The sequence below is a fragment of the Pteropus medius genome, unplaced genomic scaffold (genome assembly GCF_902729225.1).
Source record: "Pteropus medius unplaced genomic scaffold, Ma_sr-lr_union100, whole genome shotgun sequence".
In the NCBI taxonomy this organism is placed as follows: Eukaryota; Metazoa; Chordata; class Mammalia; order Chiroptera; family Pteropodidae; genus Pteropus; species Pteropus medius.
The window spans coordinates 15188573-15211146 of NW_024344240.1; the positions used below are offsets into that span (position 1 = coordinate 15188573).

General features: G+C 32.7%; 1 protein-coding gene across 4 annotated transcripts in view; it reads right to left on the bottom strand.

Moving 5' to 3' along the window:
- Positions 1-4742: 4742 nt before the first annotated feature.
- Positions 4743-22574, bottom strand: part of CUNH12orf50 (chromosome unknown C12orf50 homolog) — a 33924-nt gene continuing 16092 nt past the window's right edge. For 2 of the 4 annotated variants that reach the window (XM_039869329.1, XM_039869327.1), the window contains exons 4-13: positions 18014-18172; positions 17060-17137; positions 16865-16978; positions 14908-15018; positions 13605-13712; positions 12115-12231; positions 10604-10708; positions 10147-10350; positions 8178-8270; positions 4888-5068 (exon numbers count right to left, since the gene is read on the bottom strand). In XM_039869329.1, coding sequence (XP_039725263.1) covers positions 5043-5068; positions 8178-8270; positions 10147-10350; positions 10604-10708; positions 12115-12231; positions 13605-13712; positions 14908-15018; positions 16865-16978; positions 17060-17137; positions 18014-18172 — 1115 coding nt within the window. In that variant the 3' untranslated portion in view covers positions 4888-5042. Of the gene's footprint in view, positions 5069-8177; positions 8271-9395; positions 10351-10603; positions 10709-12114; positions 12232-13604; positions 13713-14907; positions 15019-16864; positions 16979-17059; positions 17138-18013; positions 18173-22574 lie in introns of those variants that run through there. The other 2 variants (XM_039869330.1, XM_039869328.1) reach the window with 2 other exon arrangements.

The following is a 22574-nucleotide window of genomic DNA, read 5'->3' on the forward strand; positions in this document are numbered from 1 at the left end:
TTTATTGTTTAATTTCAGTAGTATAATATATCAAATTTATTTTCTTATTATGTTTTAGATATATATTCCTATTAGAATATTAGGTATAGATTTGTTTCTGAATCAAAAATGTAAGAAAGGGCAACATTTGTGCATCCTTAGTCATCCAGAGATTTTATAAACAAGAAGCAAGTGAGTCAGAATTATCAGTCTGTTCTCAAAAAATTCAGACTGTATTTCTAGCCTATGCCCCAGCCAAAGTATCCAGATCTTATTACATTTAGTTGCATGGTTTAATACCATGAAAATTAAATATCAGATTAAGTCCTAAGAGTGTGGCTACGCTGTTTCTATTATATTGATCAAGTCATGATAACCTGTAAAATATTTTTCAATAATAATATATGGGTATTATTTATCTAAAACCATCCCTATCCCAGACACAATTCTTGGCACTTTGTATATTATTTCTAATGCCCATAACAACCCTCTCAGTAAATTATTACAAATGAGGAAATTTGAGTGCATCGAGATTACGTATTCTCTCCTCGTTCAAACAACTAGGAAATGGCAAAACCTGGAGCCTAAAAAAATGCTTTTTTGGCTTCGAAGCCCATATGAAATTATTAAACTTATTGGCAATGACCTGCTCTTCCTACTAATAACCCTTAATTTGTTATATGGCAGTCTTTTCCTTCGGGGAAAAGAACATAAACATCTATTTGGCAATAAAGACAATTATCTCCACAAATACTACCATCCAAAGCCAACTCTATGCAGACTGAATTGGAATCAAAAGTTCTCCCAGCCTTACTTTGGATGATCTGCTTTGATTAGCTTACAAATGGTACAAATTGTCCTTTTGAGTTTACGCCAGGAGCAAAGTAGAAGTCGTGGCTCTTATTTTTGCCAGGCAGTTTAGGCTCCAATCTGTGACAAAATAGTTGTAAGTAAAAAGAAACTGTCTAGCTAAAACTTTCATTTTTAGGTCAGATGGTAGCCTCTGGTAAAAGGAGCCAAAAATTATTTTCAAAGGAAAGGCTGTCTATAGTAAACTTTTCTGAAAGATAGTATAGACATTTTCTAAAATTGGAGTTGAAAACAAGCTATTTGGTTCCCTCAAGTAAACCCAAGAAAAGAGAGTTAGGTAAAAATGTATAATAGTTGTATTGTGAGATAAGAAGTTATGTACATCCAAGAACAATGAATTAAATAAGAAGAGAAATTCCATGAAACACACAGCCCCATAAGTAATAAATGCCCCATAAGTAATAAATGACGACTAGTGCCTATTTTCTTATAAATGTGCCCTTGTTAATTTGGAAAGTATATTAAAGAGGTTCCCTGTGACTTTAGAAGTAGAACATGATTTCCAGACAAAAAGAAAGCTAGAAGAGTTCATCACCACCAAACCAGTATTACAAAAAATGTAAAAGGGATTTGTTTAAGGAGAAGAAAAAAAAGATTAAAAAAATGAATAAAAAAATGGTAATAAACTACAAATCTATCAACAGTGACTTTAAATGTAAATGGATTAAATGCTCCAATCAAAAGACATAGGGTGGCTGAATAGATAAGAAAACAAGCCCCTTACTTATGATGCCTACGAGAGATGCACCTCAGATTGAAAGACACACACTGACTGGAAAGTAAAGGGATGGAAAAAGATCTTTCATGAAAATGGAAACAAACAAACAAAAAGTTGAAGTAGCAATACTTATACCAGACAAAATAGACTTTAAAACGAAGGCTATAACAAGAGACAAAGAAGGATCCAATAAATCCACTTCTGGGTATTTGTCTGGGGAGACCCAAAACAATAATTCGAAAAGATATATGCAACTATACATTCAATGTAGCTTTCTCTGCAATAGCCAAGATATGGAAGTAACCTAAGTGTCTATCAATAGATGAATGGATAAAGAAGAAGTGGTACATATATATACAGTGGAACAATACTTGGCCCTAAAAAAGAATAAAATCTTGTGATTTGCAACAACATGGATGAAACTATAGGGTATTACGCTGAGTGAAATAAGTCAAAGACAAATACATATGATTTCACTTATATGTGAACTCTAAATAAATAAACAAACAAACAAACAAAACAGAAACAAGCCCATAGCCACAGAGAACATTTTGATGGTTGCAAATGGGAGGGGTGTTAGGGAGACGGCTGAAAAGGGGAAGAGATTAATAAGTACAAATTGGTAGTTACAAAAGTCATAGGGATGTAATGTACAACAGAAAATATAGTCAATAATATTGTAATAATTGTGTATGGTGTCAGATGGGTACTAGATTTATTGGGGAGATCACTTTGTAAGTTATATAAAAGTCTAATCACTATGTTGTTCACCTGCAACTAATGTAATATTGTTTGTCAACTGTCAACTGTAATTTAAAAATTAAAAAATTATTGAAAAAAAGTGGAATATACTTGTCTGTCTCTCTTCCTGCCTCCCTTCCTTTACCCAAATATTGGCAAGCAGAGCAGTCAATGGAGGCTTACCAAACTTTTCATCAATTGTACATTTCTATATGCTATGAATTATGTATTCACTCAATATAAAGTTTCTATAAATGTTAAAGTTTTGACTGTGACATTTAAGTGTTTGATTCATCTGAAATTTATTTTTTTGTGTAAAATTTGGGACTCACTGTCTTTTTTTAAATATAGATGCTCTATTTCCCCAAACATTTATTTAACAGCCTCTCTTTTCTCCACTAATCTGCAATACCACCTCTATCATATATCAGATTTACCTAAATATGTAAGTTGGTTTTCTGGATTCTCTGTTCTCTTCCATTTTTGCCTCAAATATCATAATGTCAACACTATGCTGTAACAAATATAACACATAACTTTAAAACATTACATGTCACTTTAGCTGGGCCACATTGCCCAAATATCAAGTCAAGTATTATTTTGGATACATAAAATTAACCTATCTAGATAATCCAAGATAGTCTTACTATTTTAAGATCAGGTGATTAAGCAACATTAAATTCCTTTTCCCATATAATCTAAAATATTCACAGGTATAGAAGGAATGTCCTTAAACTGATGAAAGGTATCTATAAAATCCTACAGTGAACACATTTAATTGTGAATGCAAAATAATTACCTTTAAATTGAAAATCAAAACAAGTGTTCCCATTACACTGCTTAAATTTACCATTTTCTTAAAGATCTCAAGTAAGAATTAGCAAGCACACTCTCTGCTGGCTTACTAAATTTTTTGGTTGTCTAACTATCTTTGTCATCCTCTATCTTTTCTTAATTTAGGTAAGATCTGTTATCTCCTTTCTTCTCAGTTACTAGTTTACCCCATTTAAACTAATTGCCTTTTCCCTAAATCACAAATATAAAAATAAAGTTGGTAATGCAATAATCTACTTGGTCCTTAAGACATATTTATCATAATAAAAATTTTCATTTATTCTGAGATAATACATGAACACATTCAAGCACTCCTTCACATTTTCTCAATTCCTCATTGATTCCTCAGCATTTTGGATGTAATAAAGATACACACTGAGAATCTGTACTTCAAGAAAGATGCCTTGAATTGCCCTCTTACAATTCTTCCTTCTTCATCATGAGTCGAAGCTTTAGAAGGACATCCACCTGTTGGTTAAGTGGAATTATAGGATGTTTCCTACGAGCCTCTATATAGACAGTTTTTCAACTCAGCTCTTGTCCTACATCCTTCTCAAATCTATCTCACCAAGATATTTTGCTGGCACAGTTTTCGTTTCTATTTATTTATGATAACATCTTCATGTTTTTTAAAGTAGGTAGACAGAACACCATTAGAAGCTGGAAACTAGGTTTATTACTTACAAGCTGGACTCACGTCTTATAAAATGTTTAAAATAAAATATTTTTAAGAACCTTAATTCCCTTCCACACACACACACACAAAAAGAAAAAATGAAGAGAGGCTATTAATAACCACAGATGGATGAAAATATAAATACAGGGTGTCCCAAGTCTTAGTGAAATTCTGAGCTTCAATAAACTCAGAAGTATAAAGGCTACAAACTTTAAAAAAAATCATTTGAAAAATTACTTATATTGCTCATATTTGTTTTTAAATTTGAAGAATAAATTTTTAACTAAGTTTTTGTTTTAGTCACTCTGCAGATGAAATTTTAAAAATTAAATAAAATTGTTATTCAAGATACACAATTCTAAACAAGTGCAAAAGAAATGGAAATAAGTTTTTTTCAAATAGTGTCTCTCTTACATCTGTAAGCATTTATATTTCTGGAGTTATAAAAGCCTTAAAACCTCACAAAGACTTTTGAGACACCAGGTTATTGATTCACTTTTTTTTTCTTTTAACAAGTCCTTTACTCCAATATGATTGTATAATTTTTGTTTTCATAATAGGAAAATTTATTTTTCAGTTTTGAATGTAGCATGTCTCAGCAGATAGATTTTGTAGTTGCCCATTAAAAGACATTGTTTAGCGACTGCCCTGCGTAAAAAACCAATCTGTCCATTTCTACAACACATCGAAGTGTATTTCCTATTGGAATTCTACTAACATGCTCATCACCAAACTGTAACCCAGGGACTTTACTGAATTTGTTTACACTTTATCTGTTATTATCGCTGAAGGCTCAGCTTAAAACCTAGGTAAAGAAAGAAAATGTGAATTTCCTTCTGTAAAGAATACTGTGAAACAGAGATCAAAGGCACAACTGTACTCCTAAATCTGTGCAATCTAACTTAATTTACAATTAAAGAATGATTTTAATTGTCAAACTTTTAAATTTTATTAAATGTCTGTGGCAATGCATCAAATGAATTCCAGACCTATAGAAATACACAGGCAACTGTTTGAAATTTGCATTTTTATCAGTTTTGAAAGAGCACAATGTACGTCCTGCATCTTATTTTCAGAATTTGCATTTTATCATCTTTGGCTACCCAGTATATACTATGGAGTACTTCAATATCTCATTCTTTGAATTTTCATTTTTGATTGTAAATCAAATGAGGTCTGGCACTTTTCTCTTTTCTCGTTTTTCTCTTCTCTCAATCTCCAGGTTTACTTGCTCCCATTTCTTCTTGGCTCTAATAAAATAAATTATTTGAATCATTTTCTTTTCCAATATTTTCAGGGTACCAATATTTTGCATATCTTTTGCTAATTACTTACCATAAGTCTAAAGGCAAAACAAAAACTAAGCTATTGTTTTAATTCATAAATTTTCAAAATGCCATTCAAACTAATCTCACTTCTTTCCAAAGCTTACTATGTTTTGAATTTGGATGAAGGGATGGAGAGAATGGAAATAATGCTATATATAAGGCTGTACCATGGGGTATCCAGAATGAACAGACTAAATGTTCCATCTTATGTAGACAGGCATTTCCAGTCGCAATAGCTATATCCCTATCAGAAAGGGCATGTGGCCCCAAGGGAAGGCTGACAATGAGAATGACATCTCTAATTGCCTTCAGCTACTTTTCTCGATTCCCAAAGACACATTTTCCTTTCCTATTGCATTATCCTCACAGTATCCAATGACATTTTCCCAAAATGCTCCTCCTCTTCTATTTATACTTCTGTGGTCTTGATACCCAGATATTTCTTAGAGGAATAGACTAGTGGCAACTTGTGTTTTCCGCCTCCTCCCTCCAGCAGTCCATCTGTCCACTGGGCGATGCTGAAATCACTCCTCTGTGCCCTAGCAGGAAGTGCAGGGGAGGAGATACAAGCTAATCTCATTCTAGTGATGACAACAATTGGAAAAGAGAAGAGTTTAGGGATTATGAATTTCCCAGTCAAAGCTCAGGTAATTAAGAAAACTAACTTTATTTTGTTATAATTGTTTTTAATTTTTTGACTGTTAGTCCCATTCTGCCTGATATAGAAAACTTATCTGGTTCTTTGCATATAAACTTTGTCGAAATCAGTGATTTCTTAGTTATTTCACATTTTTATTTCAATCACATCCAGATTCTTCCTCAAAAGTTTTTCTTCCTTCCCTATCTCCCTGCGGCTTATCTTAATTTCTAGGGTTAAGACAGGGGAGAAGTTTGTTGCTGTGTGACAAATAGGGAGAGAATATCATCTCAACAATCTTGTGCCTCAACAAGGTCTGGGTTACGTGTTGGTGAATGGCGGCCCAGAAAATATAGTCTAAGGTTTCTCAAACTTTAATGTGCATTCTAATCACCTGGAGATCTTGTTAAAATGCAGATTCTGATTCAGCAGGTATGAGATGGAGATTCCACATTTCTAATGAACTCCCAGGTGGTGTCATTGATGATGGCCCTCAGACCATATTTAAAGTAACAAGAGTTTGATTGGTTGATGATGGCTTGTTTTCTAATGAATTCCCAGGCAGAGCAATCTGTTGAGATTACAGCTGAGCCTTCCCTACCAATAGGGCCTATTCACAAAGGCATTAGTCGGATGTTATCCCCTCAGTCCCAGCAGGATACTGTATGTAGATCCACTGGTCCTCTCTTGCAGGTACTCACTTTCACTCGAAACTCACAGGACCATACAATGCCTCCCAAGCAACCGTGGAGCTTGGAAATCTCAAGAGGCCATTTCCAGCCCTCTTATGTTAGACACAGCTTGTCCTCCCCTACCCCCACCACCATCAGATGGCATTGAGAAATTCTCTCTAAAGCTTTCTCCACTAGGTTGCATCTGGGAAATGCAAGCAGATCCTTTTTATGCTCAGATTCTTATAAACTTTAAGGGGAATTCAATCATTGATCTTTCTGCACCTGGGGCCTGGTATAGCTGGAGGTGATGGGAGAAAAGCAGAAGGGGACACCTAATAAGTGGCTCAGCCCTGTATCTGGTCTCTTGCCGCCTCGCATACCTTCCTCATTACTCTCCATGTTAAAAGGAAAAAAGTGGTTTTATCGCTAATCTCCTGTCACATCCTTCCCCTTTCCTGTGCTATACATGGATGGTACATGTTTCATGCTCTGAAGTGACTCCTCTCTCCCCCAAATCCTTCTGCAATTCATGCTTAACTATCCGGGATGGGAGGGGAGAAGGCTCCTGGGATACAGGAACAGTCACTGAGACAGGGCAGGGGTGAGGAGCGCCTCTATTAAAACTCCGAAAGGATATCTCAGCCACAAGGAAACCATGGGAGGAAAAGAAATGGCTCAACAACTTGTAGCTTTATTCAGGATTTTCATCGACTTTTTACCTCCTTCGCCCCCCTAATTAAGTGCAATCACATGTGAAAACCACACAAAGTTAAGAGACAATATGGTCAATTAAATAGTGTTGCAGCAGAGCTATCTTGCAGTAAATGTTTTAGGAAGAGATGGGGAAAAAAAGAAAACAACTGATTCCAATACATAAATATATATACAAATCTGCATACAAAGTCCCAGTTGCAGTCAAAAGATTTTAGAGAAATACCGGTTTAGAAGATCCAAGCTATTTATTTTGGAAAGGGAACCGTTTCTAGTCTGAATGTGTTCTGATTCATTCTGGGAAGCTCTTGTATAAGATCCTTTGGATTTCAGATGATTCCGAAAGTTCTAGGCTACTGATTTAGGTAGGAACTCCTACTGAGAACTTTTTCTGAAAGGTTCAGTTTTCTGAGTAACTGAAATTTAATCTTGTGTGGTTTTCCAGAACTACTGAGCCAGCCCCAGGATAAGGTGGGAGAAGACACAAAGCTTTTTAGCAAAAGAACCACCTGCGGTCAGGTCTGCTACAAACTTCTCCCCCGAAGAGATTTCCAGGATCCCCAGAGAACAGAGCACAAGAGGGAAACCACAGTCACTTTGAATTTCCTGGCCTGGAAACTTCATTTCAGGGGCCCTGTCACTCTCTACCAACAATATTTGTCTATGGTGGATATAGTAGGGCTTTAATATTTTGTGTCAAAACAGGGTTTTCTATATTTGCTTTGTAGTTCAACGAAAAATACATCTTAATATATATCATTTCTGCAACTACTATGCTTGTAGCAAAGGAGAGAAATATATCAAAAGATTTCTGATAACACATAAAAATAGGGAAAGAACACAATAAAACAAAGTAAAATTACATTGCTAGTAGACAGAGATCTACTAAACTCCAAGTAATTATGTTCATCTATATAAGAAAAATTTTCTTAAATGTTCCTTGAGCTTAAAAACTTGTCATTTATTTTTGAAATTGTATGATACATTAAAATCACTAGTAAATATTTACCTGTACTTATCTTTTCAGTTTTTGAATATGTTTTTGAAAAAGGAATTCTTTTTCGCCAGGCTGAACCATTATATGATGTTGACATATATTTATCTGAGAAAAAAAAAAAAGACTCGAGTTAAATATTGTATAACTTTAAAATCATATTCCAGGAGTGTTTCAAACTTACAAACATCTCAGAGGCAAAGTTATTCTTATTTTACCATTTCAAAGCTAAGAGATCAGGGACACAAGTGAGCTTATCAAGACCATTTACATTATCAATGAAATTGTTACACATCTCTTCATTGGCTGCCCAGTTCCTCAGATAAGGCTCTCTCCCATGAGACTAAGCTAGAGGAGAGTATGGTATCTGAATATGATCAAAATACTTCATGGCCTTGCTTTAACTTGATTTTACATAGAATTTTGCTAATATTTGTGGTTTCAAAGAAAGGAAGGAAGGAAGGAAGGAAGAGAGGGAGGGAGAGAAAGAGAGAAAGAGAGAAAGAAGAAAGAAAGAAAGAAAGAAAAGAAAGAAAGTGAAAGAAAAGAAAAGAAAGAAAGAAAGAAAGAAAGAAAGAAAGAAAGAAAGAAAAAGAAAGAAAGAAAGAAAGAAAGAAAGAAAAGAAAGAAAGAAAGAAAGAAAGAAAGAAAGAAAGAAAGAAAGAAAGAAGAAAGAAAGAAAGAAAGAAAGAAAGAAAGAAAGAAGGAAGACCCATGATGGCAATAATTGTGCTGCCATAATGAACTCACTGTCCCAGGAAACCAAAGCATTTATATAATGACTTCAACCTTAAATATCTACTTTCCTCTGACAGCTGTGTATTTGAACTATCATCTAACAATGTTGTATTTATGTTTTCAAGTATTAGTATGCCTCTGTGATTCTCAAAGCCTGGTCCATAATAATACTAAAAATGTATTTGCTTTTTCCTCCTGTGTCAACATTTGCACTAATGATGCAAAAGCAATCATGAGTATAACTATGGCTACCTTAACACAAATGTATATAACATCACCAAATTATTCTGGTAGTCATTCTATTCTTCACAGCCATATAATCACAGTAAATAATAAATTAATAATAAAATAATAATAGTAAGAAATCAAAGCTTATATCACCTAAAAATATTCTTATTTTTATGTATAAATCCACACATCATTCTATTCTAAAAAAAAATGGAGAAAAACAATTTAAATAAAGCTAACTTCTATTTAAATTATGAAAAAAGAACCTAAAAGAGACATAGAATTTTTACTTATATTTCATAAAGCATACAACACTCAGAGCTCCACTTACTAGAGTGTGAACATAGGAAAATATAAACATGAAATAATAAGTAATCGAGTCACTTTTTGTTAAATTGAGAAAAGTGAAACCCAACTTCAAAAGAGAAAAATTCATCTGAGACATGAAGAAAAAAATATTTTGTTCCCACCTTCCTTGTGGCCTTGTACTTCCTGACACATACCATAATTTAGCCTATTACATGATGAAATGATTTAGAAGCAATCTGTCCATGATGGGAGAGATGTGAGGTTGTCAAAAATATCAGTTAACCCCAAACTAACTAACCCCTTCAGAAAGTAATCATGAGGGTCTAAAGAAAAGCCAAGGCATTAGCTTGAAAGTGATAATTAAAACACTGCAGATAGTGAGACAAGAAAATGTCAAACATTTGAAAAAAATTTTCGAGAGTGAAATAAAGATATCCAGGGGGGAAAAAGTGCAGTGATCTGAGACAAAACTCTAAGGTAGTTCAATATCAAGTCATCTGCACCAACATGTTTTCTTCCATATCCTTTAAATTATGTTCACTACTGCACATGGAAGAAATACTCTCACTGGTTTTCTAAGACGGTGGTGATGGCCTGGAAAAAGGAGAGGGGAGGAGTAGGTAGCAGTGAAGATTAGTTGGACCATTAGGAAATTCCATGGGTATGTAAACTACAGACATCAGTAAACTATATAAGTGAAGAGCCTCACCTGGACAGAGGTTGAGTTTGGGTTCCTTGTTAACATTGACTTTGTTGTAGAAACCGTTTGTGGGTCTGCTGCGGGGAGTTGCACTTAATGAGACAGTCCTGACAGCATCCCTCTGAACATGGATATGGGATGCATTCTCGGCATTTCCATTTTTATGATTGCGATGGTAACTCATTTTATTTTTGGGATTTGGGGCCTGCACTGCTGTAAAAGACAGAGGCAAAGGAATGGTAAAAACAAGCTGGTTTCATACCCATAGAAAATATATTGCACTTTAAGTGTTTGATAGCACAATGGAAGACAATGTAAGCTAAAAGAACTAAGTTTATTGGAGTTGGGTTGATATCTAAAATAACATTTCACAACAGTAATTTGTTTTTCATGCATAAAATATTATTTGATATTTAATCTCTTTTCAAATTACAATTTAGAAATATCAAATATATAGACACTTTACCTCTTCGCATTCCTGGGCCAGGAAAGTTCTTAGGTTCATCATAAATCCATTTTCTTTTTTTCACGCCTTTAAAATGAGGCTTCCTCACTGGCTGGACATCATTCACTTAGAGGAGATACAAATTATTACAGTTTTTTAAAGAGATGCTTTCATCTGAAAATTATTGTAAGTGGTAATTACATATCTGTGCATTCACATGTCAAGCAAGAGAAAAAATAAATTCACCACCCTAATACTTTACTCTCTAGAACAAAGGGTGATTTATTTTTAAGTACTCCCCAAAAAAATCTATCTTGAAAATAGATGAGAAAACTTTCAATAGGTAGCATTCCTCAGAGAAAAATGCTTTTGTCCAAAGGAATGTGTGGATTCTTTTAAAAGAACATAAAATTACACTTCAAATATAATTATATATCTATCTCATAATGTTATTTTAAGTAGTTTTAGGATTATTTTGAATATAAATCCTTTTGTATATTTTTAGCCAAACTTATTACATCTTAAAAAGATAGATTAACGTAAAATACATTCAGTGAATTTTACCTTATCTTTTAAAATCTTAAGAAGTTTTGTGTACAAATGGTTTGGTGATACAAGACTGAATAATCAGAATTCGTAAGTGCTACGATCACTAAATTATTCACTTTTTACTTGCATATTTTTTCATCAAAATTTGTATATGTATACCCAGTTTTCCAGGAACTTTTAAGGTACATTTCTCAGAGAATCTTAAAACAATTTAGTAGAGAGGGCATTCTTTGTTATTTCTCTGTGCAGAGATCCAAAACATGCACAACTAACAAATGTGCTACATAGATTACATTCATTCTCTATAGTGGACTAATAAATGTCTTTCTCTAGCTCTCCACCTCAGCTAAAGAATCAGGCCTTCAATGAAACTGATTCACTGCCTTCTCTCTAAACATCATGCTCCACCCTTACTTCCAATCTCCCACCCCTAGGTTTTGGAAACCATATTTTTAAAAAGTACCACTAAACTGAACTTCTTGGGGGTAAACCATCACAGTTCCCTTAGTGACTAGCTAGGATCCCAAAATATTCTGTGGGTTCAATAAATAAAATAAAGGAAAGGAGGAAAGAGCAAAGGAAAGAGAGGAAGATTCATGAGTCTTAATTGTATCAAGAAAAGTAGCTCAGAGCTCAGAATGGTATGGAGAAGCTAAACAAAGAAAAATGTCCCCAAAACATAATAAAAGCATGTCGATGTATTCCAATATGGGTTAAAATATCATACTAATGAATCTTCCAAGCAGATAGTGTTATTAATTTTAATACCTTAATTAAAATAGTGGGAAAGTATATTATTTACTAGGACCTACATCACAATTCATTGTCAGAGTTAGTAGAAAAATATTGTCTTTAATTCTTAATCCTGAATAATTTTTAAACCATCCTTTTTTCTTTCTTTTTTAAAATTCTATTTCAAATAAGCAAAACAAATTCATGATAAGACAAATATATCTAAGGCCAAAAAGAGATAGAGCTCTCACTTGAAGAGGGGTCCTCTCTGCACTTCATACTGATATTCTCAGTAGCATTTAATACATGCGTTGTAGGTACTAGTCGGGTAGTTAGGGAACGCTTTGGATGAGGACTGTCCTTGTTATCTTTTAAAGCAAATTAAGAAAATAAAATGTCAGTATTAGTAAAAGAAGTGTCTCGGTTGGTATTTCACTTTTCAAACACTATATGATGGTTATACCTCTCTAAAATATATGTACATTAATTTTAAGAACAATTACTGAATTTCTGTAATTAATTCAGAGTTTCCAAATTTTATTACTAACATAACATTAGAGTTCAGAAACACAGATATTATGTTCAATATGTAAGTTATATATTTATGGCAATATTTTTAATAACTCCATACAAAAGAATTAAAAGGTGATCAAATTTACATCAAATGTGCCAATTTAAATTAAGTTCCAAAAATATTTTAAATTTACAACTTTCACTTTTTCTATACTTTGGATCAGGGCTGCCCAACAGAGCTTTCTTCAGTAATGAAAATTGTCTAAATCTGTGTTGTTCAAAATGATAGCTGCTAGTCACCTGGGGATATTGAACACTTGGAATATGGCTAGTGCAACTGAAGAGTTGAATTTTTGTTTTATTTAATTTTAATTAATTTAAACAGCCACATGTGGATAGTAGCTACTGTTATTAGTGTAGCTTTAGGTTTTTTGTGTTTGTTTTGTTGTTGTTGTTGTTGTTGTTGTTGTTTTTGATATATTGGGCAAAACTTTTTTATCTCTGAGAGAGAAGAGAAATTTACACATAATTTTCCACAAGATTTCTTTAATTTTATTACAAATGACTTTTCTTATTTTTGAGAACATATAATGGTGGGAAAAACAGTAGATAAAGTAGGTTAATAATCGGATGGAGACTATGTAAAGCCCTCTAACTGCAGGACAGATGTGTTTTTAGTCTGTGACTAAGAGAGCTGCCCAGCAGAGTGATATCAACTGGGGAATTCTAAGCAGCATAAAACTATAGAGGTCGTATTTTATTATCCTATCTCTTGATTATTCACAGGCTATAATTAATTATAATTATTAAATGGGGAAGTCATGAAAGTTATCATGAGATTAAAACTTCACAGTGTTCACAAACAAAGCTTTCTAGGAAAATTCTATCATACTGAATATTTGAAGTTGGAAAAAGAAACTGAAAGTGACCCGATATTACTGTTTAAGAGAACCAATAACTTTAGAGCTAGCTACGCTCCTAGAAATTAGGTAGCCTAACTAGTGAATTTTTCAGGCTAATTAGATAAGTCCCATGGTAAAAAAATTAGTGACAGAGCCAGGGCTGGAACCTTAGGGCTCTTCACTCCCATTTAGTGTATTTAGTATATATTCTTATTTATTACCTGTCTATTGCACTGTATTTATTACCTTGCCTACTATAATCAAGCTTTATGTTTAACTTATCTATCCCAATTACAGATTGATTAAAATTATAAATGGTTTATTACCTTTAATATTTGAACATTTTGATACGGTGATTTCTTTGTCCTCAGTTAAAGCTTCATTTTCATCTACTCCAAGAAATATGATCCTCTGTGGAATGGAACAATCACCTCCTATGACAATAACTTACTATCAGTGGCAATGATGGCAGAAAGTTGTACGAAACTATCTTTCGATACAGGATTACTCTCTTCTACAATACCTCTTTTATCCACTTTTGTTTAAACACCTCCCAGTGATACCATCCCCATATTTCAGTATTATATACACTTAGATTAACACACAGGCATATCTATGTATATGAATATACAGTATTATATTTACATACTGATAATTGCAAGGAATTTTACATAGTCAACACAATTAATTTTCCTTTAATGTATAACAGTTTTTGCTTCCACCTTTTACCACTCTTTAGAGATATTCAAAGTAAATATAATTTATCTTCCATATAATATCTCCAGACATATGAAAGCAGTTTTTTATGTTCCTTAAAGGTCTCCTTTTCGCAGGATAAATATCTGTAGCTACAATAATTTTTACTCATGTACTTAATTTTTAGATGATTAACCACACAAGTCACTCTTTCTCAACATAAAATAATTGTTTCAAATAACCTTTTTTAAAGGTGACACCCAAATGTGGACTGCCTTGTACAAAATTCAGCGAAACTAATACAATAATATTCGACCTTTATGGAGCGTTCTTCTATATGTCAGACACTATTGAGTACTCTAAATTACTTATAACATTTAATTATCTTCTATACTACTTCTAATAATTCAATGTTAGTTTACCTTAGCTATTTGCTAGCTAACACACATCACTGAGACCTTACAACCAACAAAAAAAACACTTATTTTTTCCTCACAATCTGTATCATGTGAGGACTTTGCCAAATTGAAGTAAACCTAGCATTGATGTCTTGATCTTAAATGCAAAGCTTTGTTTATCCCAGTTTGAGTTTGCCTTATTAAATTTGGCTCATCATTCTAACATATTAATTTTCAGTCATCCATAAATTTTATAAACATGTCTGCATTCATCCAGTCATTTAATTGTTCAAACAGAAAGTAATTTATTCTACAAATATTTACAGAGTGCACACCAGGTGCCAGACATTCTACTACAGGGATTCATCTATGCCAATTGATTAAGTACACTTCCTGGCCTCAAGGAGTTTACCCAAAGCCAACAATAAAAATGCTAAAAAGACTTTGATGAAACAAAATTAGTTATGAGAGAAAATTCAGACTCATTTACTACAAGATGATACATTAGGAATCAACCAGTAATAAAATAACTCACCTCCGTTTTCGAAAGCAGCAATGTCAGTCCTTGGTTTCCTATCCAATAATGCTTTTATCTCACCTTGACTTTCAAATAGGCTAAATTTTGTTGGAACTGTAAGACCATCCCCTAGATATAAAAAAATTTTGAAAAGTCATCCCAGGAATTACTAGGTGCTTACATAAGTTTATGATAGAATTTATGATGATAGTAAAATTTATGATGATGCCTAAAAGTTAATGCAAGTATTGTTTGTATAATGATATGAAGAACAATAAATTTATAAATACATGAATTTAAGCAAATTTTATAATTATCAGGAAAGCATAGAGCAAATTTATTTTCCTATGTGGATAATTTATAAAATGCCAATTAAAAAATTTAAGCAATCTAACATTATTGTGTATGTATATTTAATTCATTTAATATTTTTAATATAATGAATTCTGTAATGTTTATTTGTATATCTATTCACCATGAAATTGAGTAAAAAATATTAGTCTACTATTGACTAAAATATGCTAATTATGCTGTGATAAATAATTCTCACCATTCCCCTTATACATCTCAAATTTTCTTCTAAAATAAACTTTTAAAAGCAGAATAAAAGAGACATGACAAACTAATGAAACACATGGTTCTGGATTAGATTTTAAACCAGGAAAAAAAACTTCAGTTTGCTATAAAGGAATTGATGACACAGTTGGTGAAATTTGTAAAAAAAAAAAAAGTTTGTAAATGATATTGTATCAGTGGTGATTTCTTGATTTTTTATTTATACTACAGTTATGTAACATTTACGTAAGGTCATCACGTCTGAAACTTTACTCTCAAATAATTCACAAATAATAACAACAATGTTTCATTTAAGTGATAAAGTGAAAAATCACATGTGTGAATTGCTAACATTTGGGGAAATCTAGGTAAAGGGTTTTAGTGAATTAACTGAAATTATTTAAAAATAAAAGGCTTTTAAAAACATAATGTAAAGTGAAAGTGCCTATAATTGTCTTTATGATCTATCATTTTTAATATTCATTGCTAACTTGTTCTTGTCCTTCCTTCCCTAGAAGGCTCTCACCTGTATCAATTAGTTTTCTGATTGTTCTACCATTTGGTGGTATGTTGCTGCCACCTACTGCCATATGTTTAAATGGTTTGCTATATAATGTACTTGCAAGACAGGTACTTTATTCTTTATCCTATCACACTCATCTTGATCCTAGGAGAAATTATAAATACATAATACACATTTTATACATTTTTAAGGGTAGGAAGGGATTCAAATCTCTCCTACTACTGCAAAGATCGTTTTTCAGCTCATCCTAAGGGCAAGAAAATTACATAAACTTATGGCATCATGGATTTTCTCCGAGTTCCTGATTTTATGTCCAGAAAACAATGTTGTTATCTTGCCTTCAAAGGAAAAATGTTCACCAGAAGAAAAATCAGAATCACCAAAGTATAAAATCCATGAAAGGCCCAGCCTTGGAGTTATTCATCTGCATTGCCCTTGGAATTGCCTGCTTACGCAGAAGGCCCCTCATTCAATGAACAAATGTACCCTTGTTCTGCCACTAACATCATTCTGTGATCCTCCCTTTTGTCCTTCTAGGGCTGGGTTGTCCTTTCCATTCATAAAGAAAAATATACACCTATTTCACAGGGAGTTTTATTTTCATAGACAAATAAAATGGTAAAAGCAAATTATTTACAGAATTACTGCATGGGGTATGTAGTGTTACCATGTGTTACGAAGTCTATTTATTTCATGGCTCCTCTGGGAAAGCATAATTATATTAGTGGCAGCTTTTTATATTAAACTTAAGTCATCCAATAAAAGCACGTTCTTCTCACTCTCAATTCTTATGTATTATTTATCATTTAACTCTAGTGTGAATCTTACTAAATAATTTACAGCCTATCACACCAAGTACCTCTTATGCATCACCTTGAAATGCTGAATTTTAATTACCTTCTTGCAATTCTCTGCCATTTTCCAAAGGTTTTTCTAACTCTTTTTCTGCTGTAGAAGCTATGCTTTTTGATGATGAAATATCTGGAGGAGTATGAAATCTGTAGTATTCACCTGATCTCCCATAAGAAAAGCAATGGTTAGTATATTTATCACATCAAGTATTAGAAAATCCACAAATGTTTGATTGCTTACCAGATTTATAACACATCTCCTTTATTGCTCTTTTTTCTTCAATTTCTTCAGGAGTCTTTGTCCATAAACTAGAAGCATCTATAGGATATATTTTTTTTAAATTAAATTGTCCCAAAGTCAAATAATCTGAAAATTTATAAACCAGAATGAAAAATCCCAAACATTGTTCTCATGGGTGGATTACTATTTTATTTTTTTAATTTCTAAAATCAATAACTTGCATGTTGTCAATGTTTCTAATTGCTATATTTCATCTATTAGAATCAATCAAGAGAAAAAATTACTAACTATATACATTATGTATTTTGAGATGAGAAGCTGGACATAATAGATTATCATGTTGAGATCATATTTGTTTGGAGGAAGGTGTAGGAAGGGGAGACTTGGTGCTAAAGCAGACAAAAACAGGAATAAATAAGCCCATGTATTCTTGGGCACAGAAACTATGTGGCCTGTAGCCACATTTCAGGGCAAAGACAGAGTGAGTTTATTTTCCTGCATTTTTATCTTTTTTATATATACTTATTAGCACCACAGTGTGATGATAATATGGGAGGAATAGGATAGACTAGGATGAAAAAGAACTAGTTTCTAAAGTTGTTTATACTTTTGCAAAGATTACTTGGGATAATGAAACAGATGTAATCATATAATAAAAGTTGTTATATATAAATAAATTATTAGTATTCCTACAAGCAACTGTACATATTCGATCATGAGATCTGTCTTCCACCCCTCATACAACAAAAGCCTTCCAATCCAAATGATAAGCATGTGTAGACATAGAACAAATTAGAACTTAATTAATTTACTATACTTAATAAATTTAAAGCTATTTTTCTCATCAAAATCTGCCTTATGTATTACATTACAAACCCCTAATAGTTAAACAAATATGTAGAAAATATGAATTTTTCAAATGTGCATTTTAAATCTGAGAAAAAGTTTACTAACCATTTTGTTCATCTCCTTCCTCCTCTTCTTCATCAAAGTTAGTTTTTAAAACTAAAGGATGATGAATGGGTCGTGATATATTCTCCTGAGGTTTCAGGGGTTCCTGACTCTGGGTTAGGGGTGGAGTTCCTTCCTGAATTTCTTTCTGTAGAGTAATATCTACAGATAAAATGCAACATTTCAGTCTTATCAGAAATATTTCATGATCAACTGTTGTCCTGATTAACTGCATATGTGGTTACAAAGTGTCTCTTCTTATTTCTGAAAAGTGTATTAAGCTAACTTACAAAAAGAGTCAACATTTGGCCTGTAAGATGTAGATAATATGCTAATTAATAGACTTTAGATAGTGATTATAACCATGACTTTGTATATCTCACTTTTGATAAAAATGCAGTGATCACAAACATTGCTATATTCTTATAATAGATCTGTGGGATAATAATATAACTTAACTAATCACATTATAACAAATTAACAAGAGTCAAACTCATATAAAGCACAGCTTATAATGGCAAAGTATATATGTCCAAAAGAGGAAAAAATCCAATGGTTCTAGTTTTCTGTAGCTGGTGGTGATTACTTGGATATGAGAAGAATGATATTTTTAGATTTCTCTATTTGCTACACAGTAGTTAGACTGGTCAAAGTGCTAGGTCATATTTACATGTTCCGTAACCTTCAAAACTAACCAGAAAATAATAGAAGTGGCTAGTGAACACATGCATCTTATATCATTACTAATTTCACTCTGTTTTCTAAACCAATTGTTATCTAAGCTGGCTAATTATCTGAGACAGTTAAAGAAATTTTTGAAAACATCTTTTGCATCTCTGCTTCTGAACTTCTGAATTAGAAGATCTGATTTAAAGCCTGGAAATCTGATATTATTTTTTAAATGTCTCAGGTAATTACAAAGTCAGCCAAGTTTGGAAACCACTATCCCAAATCAATGATCATCTAACTGGGGTCCTGGGTCATGGGAAGCCTTTTGGTGACTATGTCATCCCAATAATTTGAAAGCAATCACTGCTGTTCCAGATCCTCAATGTCTACATCTATTTTTCCCCTAAAATTTGTTTGCCTGAGAACAGACCTGAGTTCACAATAGCCTTTCTCCACTTTACAACATAAAGATCTACCCTTCGCTCATGTCAAAATTTACTGTAGCACATTGCCCAAAAGAGGAATTAGCCTTTACTAATTAATGAAACTACCATGAACTCATAGGGCTTCCTCCATTACTTTGATTTAGACACATTTCTACCAGGAGGAAATCATGGCATGGTAGGCAGAATAATGCCCTCCTCCCAAAGATGTCCATAACTTATGTACATATTAAATTATATGGAAAAGAGGAGTTAAGGCTGCAAATGAAATTAAGACTGTTAATCATCTGACCTTAAAATTGGCAGATTATCCTGGATTATTCTGGTGGGCCCAAGGTAATCATGAGGGTCTTTAAAAGTGAAAGAGAGATGCAGAGAAAGAAAGTCAGGAAAAGAGATGTGACAATGGAAGCTAGGTCAGAGTGATGCAATGTCAGGACTTGACTATTCACTGCTGACTTTGAAGATGGAGGCAGTGGGACATGAACCAAGGAGTACAAGGAGTAGTTCTAGAAACTGGAAAAGGCAAGGAAACAGATTCTCTGTCAGAGTCCCTAGAAGGAATGCTGCACTGGAGACAGCTTAATTTTAATCCAGAGAGATCTGCATCAAATTTCTAAACTATAGAATTATAAAATAATAAATTTGAGTTGTCGAAGCCACTTGATTGGTGGTAATTTGTATTAGATACACACGTCATTAGAAAAAGTACTATTGAGGTCCATGTTGGAATGTTCTGAATTCAAATGCATGGTAGAGTGTGGTAATACTTAAGAATTCTTGTCAAAACATTTGCTTCTTTTATTTCTGGACTATTGTTAAAGAATATGTCACTCTTGAGAGAAAGTCTCATGACATCGATGAAAAGAGAGTACTAGTAAGAAACTCAAAAGGAAAAACATGTCTTTAAACAAAGTCTTTTAGCTACTCTCAATATATTTCCAAGACTTAGGGATATATTTAGCTACAAAGAAAAGCTTCACTGAACATTCAAAGCAGTAAATGTTAGTCACATTTTTTAAAAGCTTTTTGAGGTATAATTCACATACCATACAATTCATACATGTAAGTGTACAAGTCAATGATTTTTTAGTATTCACAAAGATATGCAACCTTCACCATGATCAATTTTAGGACATTTGATCACTCCAAAATAGATCAATACCCATTAGCAGTTACTCCTCATGGACTCCCAATGTCCCCAGGCCTATACAGGCATAATATGCTTTCTGTTTCTATGGATTTGCCTATTCTAACTAGTTCATATAAATGGAATCATACCACATGTAGTCTTTGGTACATGACTTCTTCCACTTACAATAGTGTGTTCAAGGTTTATTCATGCTGTCACCTGTAACAATACTTTATCCTTTTTATAGCCAAATAACATTCCCTTGTATGAACATACCACAATTACCCATTCAACAGAGGATGGACATTTGGGTTGTTTCCACTGTTTGAGCTGTTATAAATAACGTTGGTATGAACATTTGTGTACAAGTTTTTGTAAGAACATATGCTTTCACATCTCTTGGATGTATACCTATGAGTGGAATAGCCAGGACATATGGTGAATCTATGTTTAACCTTTTGAGCCAGACTGGTTTCCAAAGAAATTGCACCACTTTACATTACTCACTACCTGCAATGTATGAAGATTCTAATTTCTCCACATCCTTGTCAACATTTATATTTTTGATTAAACCATCCTAGTGGGTGTGAAGTGGGATCACATTGTGCTTTTGATTTATATTTATCTAATGGTTAATAATGAAGAGCATCTTTTCATGAGTTGAGTGACCATTTATGTCTTTGAGAAATGTCTATTCAGAGTCCTTGCCCATTGTATAATGAAGTTGTCTTTATATTATTGAGTTATGAGTTTTTTCTGTGTTCTAAATACAAGTCCCTTATCAGATCTATGATTTAATATTTTCTCCCATTCTGCTGGTTGTCTTTTCACTTTCTTGATGGTGTTCTTTGAAAGACAAAAGTTTCTAAAAAATGTTGATGAAATTCAGTCCATTTTTTCTTTGGATTCTTGGTCTTCTAGTATCATATCTAAGAAGGCTTTGCATAAACTAAAGTTTCTTATAAGAATTTTATAACTTTAGCTCTTACAATTAGGTCTTTGATCAACTTTAAGTTAATTTTTTAATAGGATATAAGAAGTCCAAATTAATTTTTATGTGGTTATCTAGTTGTCCCAGCACCATTTCTTTCCCTTATCGAGCAGTTTGTGCACCCTTGTTAAAAATCAATTGACAATAAACTAATTTACATAAATGTTTATTTCTGGTCTCCCAATTCTATCCCATTGATCTGCATATTTATTTTTATGCCAGCATCAGATGGTCTTGATTACTGTAGCTTTTTAGTAATTTCTAGATTTTTTAATTAGTGAGATCTACAACTTTATTCTTTGTTTTCAGGATTGTTTTTCCTATTCTGGGTCCCTTAAATTTCCATATACATTTTAGAATCAGCTTGCTAATATCTGCAAATAAGTCAGTTGAAATTTTGATAAGGGTGGCATTAAATCTACAGATCAGTTTAGGAAGTATTGCCATATTAACAATAAAGCCAATCTATGAACATAGGTTATCATTCCATTCTTTAAAAGTTTCTTTATTTCAACAATATTTTGTAATTTTGGGTAAAAGTTTTGTACTTCTTTTGTTAAATTTATTCATAAATATTTTATATTTTATGCTATTGTAAGTAGAATTTTTTCATTTTATTTTCAGTTTACGTTAGTTTATAGAAATACAATCAATTATTGTATATTAATCGTATACCCTTCATGCTATGTACAAATAGAGATAATTCTACTTCTTCCTTTCCAATCTGGATGCCTTTTATTTGTTTTTTTTGTTTTTTTGTTTTTTTGGTTTTTTTGGCCCAGTTCTTTTGGCTTGAATATAAATTGGAAGAAAGAACATCCTTATCTTGTTCCTGATCTTAGGGGATAAGCTTTCAGGCTTTTGCCATTAAGTATGATGTTAGCTGTTGAATTTTCATGTGTGTCCTGTAACTGGTTGAGAAAGTTTTCTTTCTATTCCTAGTTTGCCGAGTGTTTTTATTATCACGAAATGCTAATATTTTTCAAATGCTTTTTGTCATCTGTTATAATCACATGTTAGTTAATCTTTATTCTATTGATCTGGTATATTACATTAATTGAATTTTTTTAAGTTAGAGCAACCTTTCATTTCTGGGATAAATTCCCCTTGGTCATGTACTATAATCCTTTTTTTTATGTTGTTTAAGTTAGTTTGCTAGAATTTTATTATTTTTGTGTCTATATTCATTAGGAATATTGGTCTAGTTTTCTTGTGCTTAGTCTGGTTTTAGAATCAGAGAAAATACCAGGTTCATAAAATGAGTTGGAAAATGTTCCCTCATCTTCTATTTTTCTTTTGGGAAAAATTTGTAAAAAAAAAAAAAAAAAT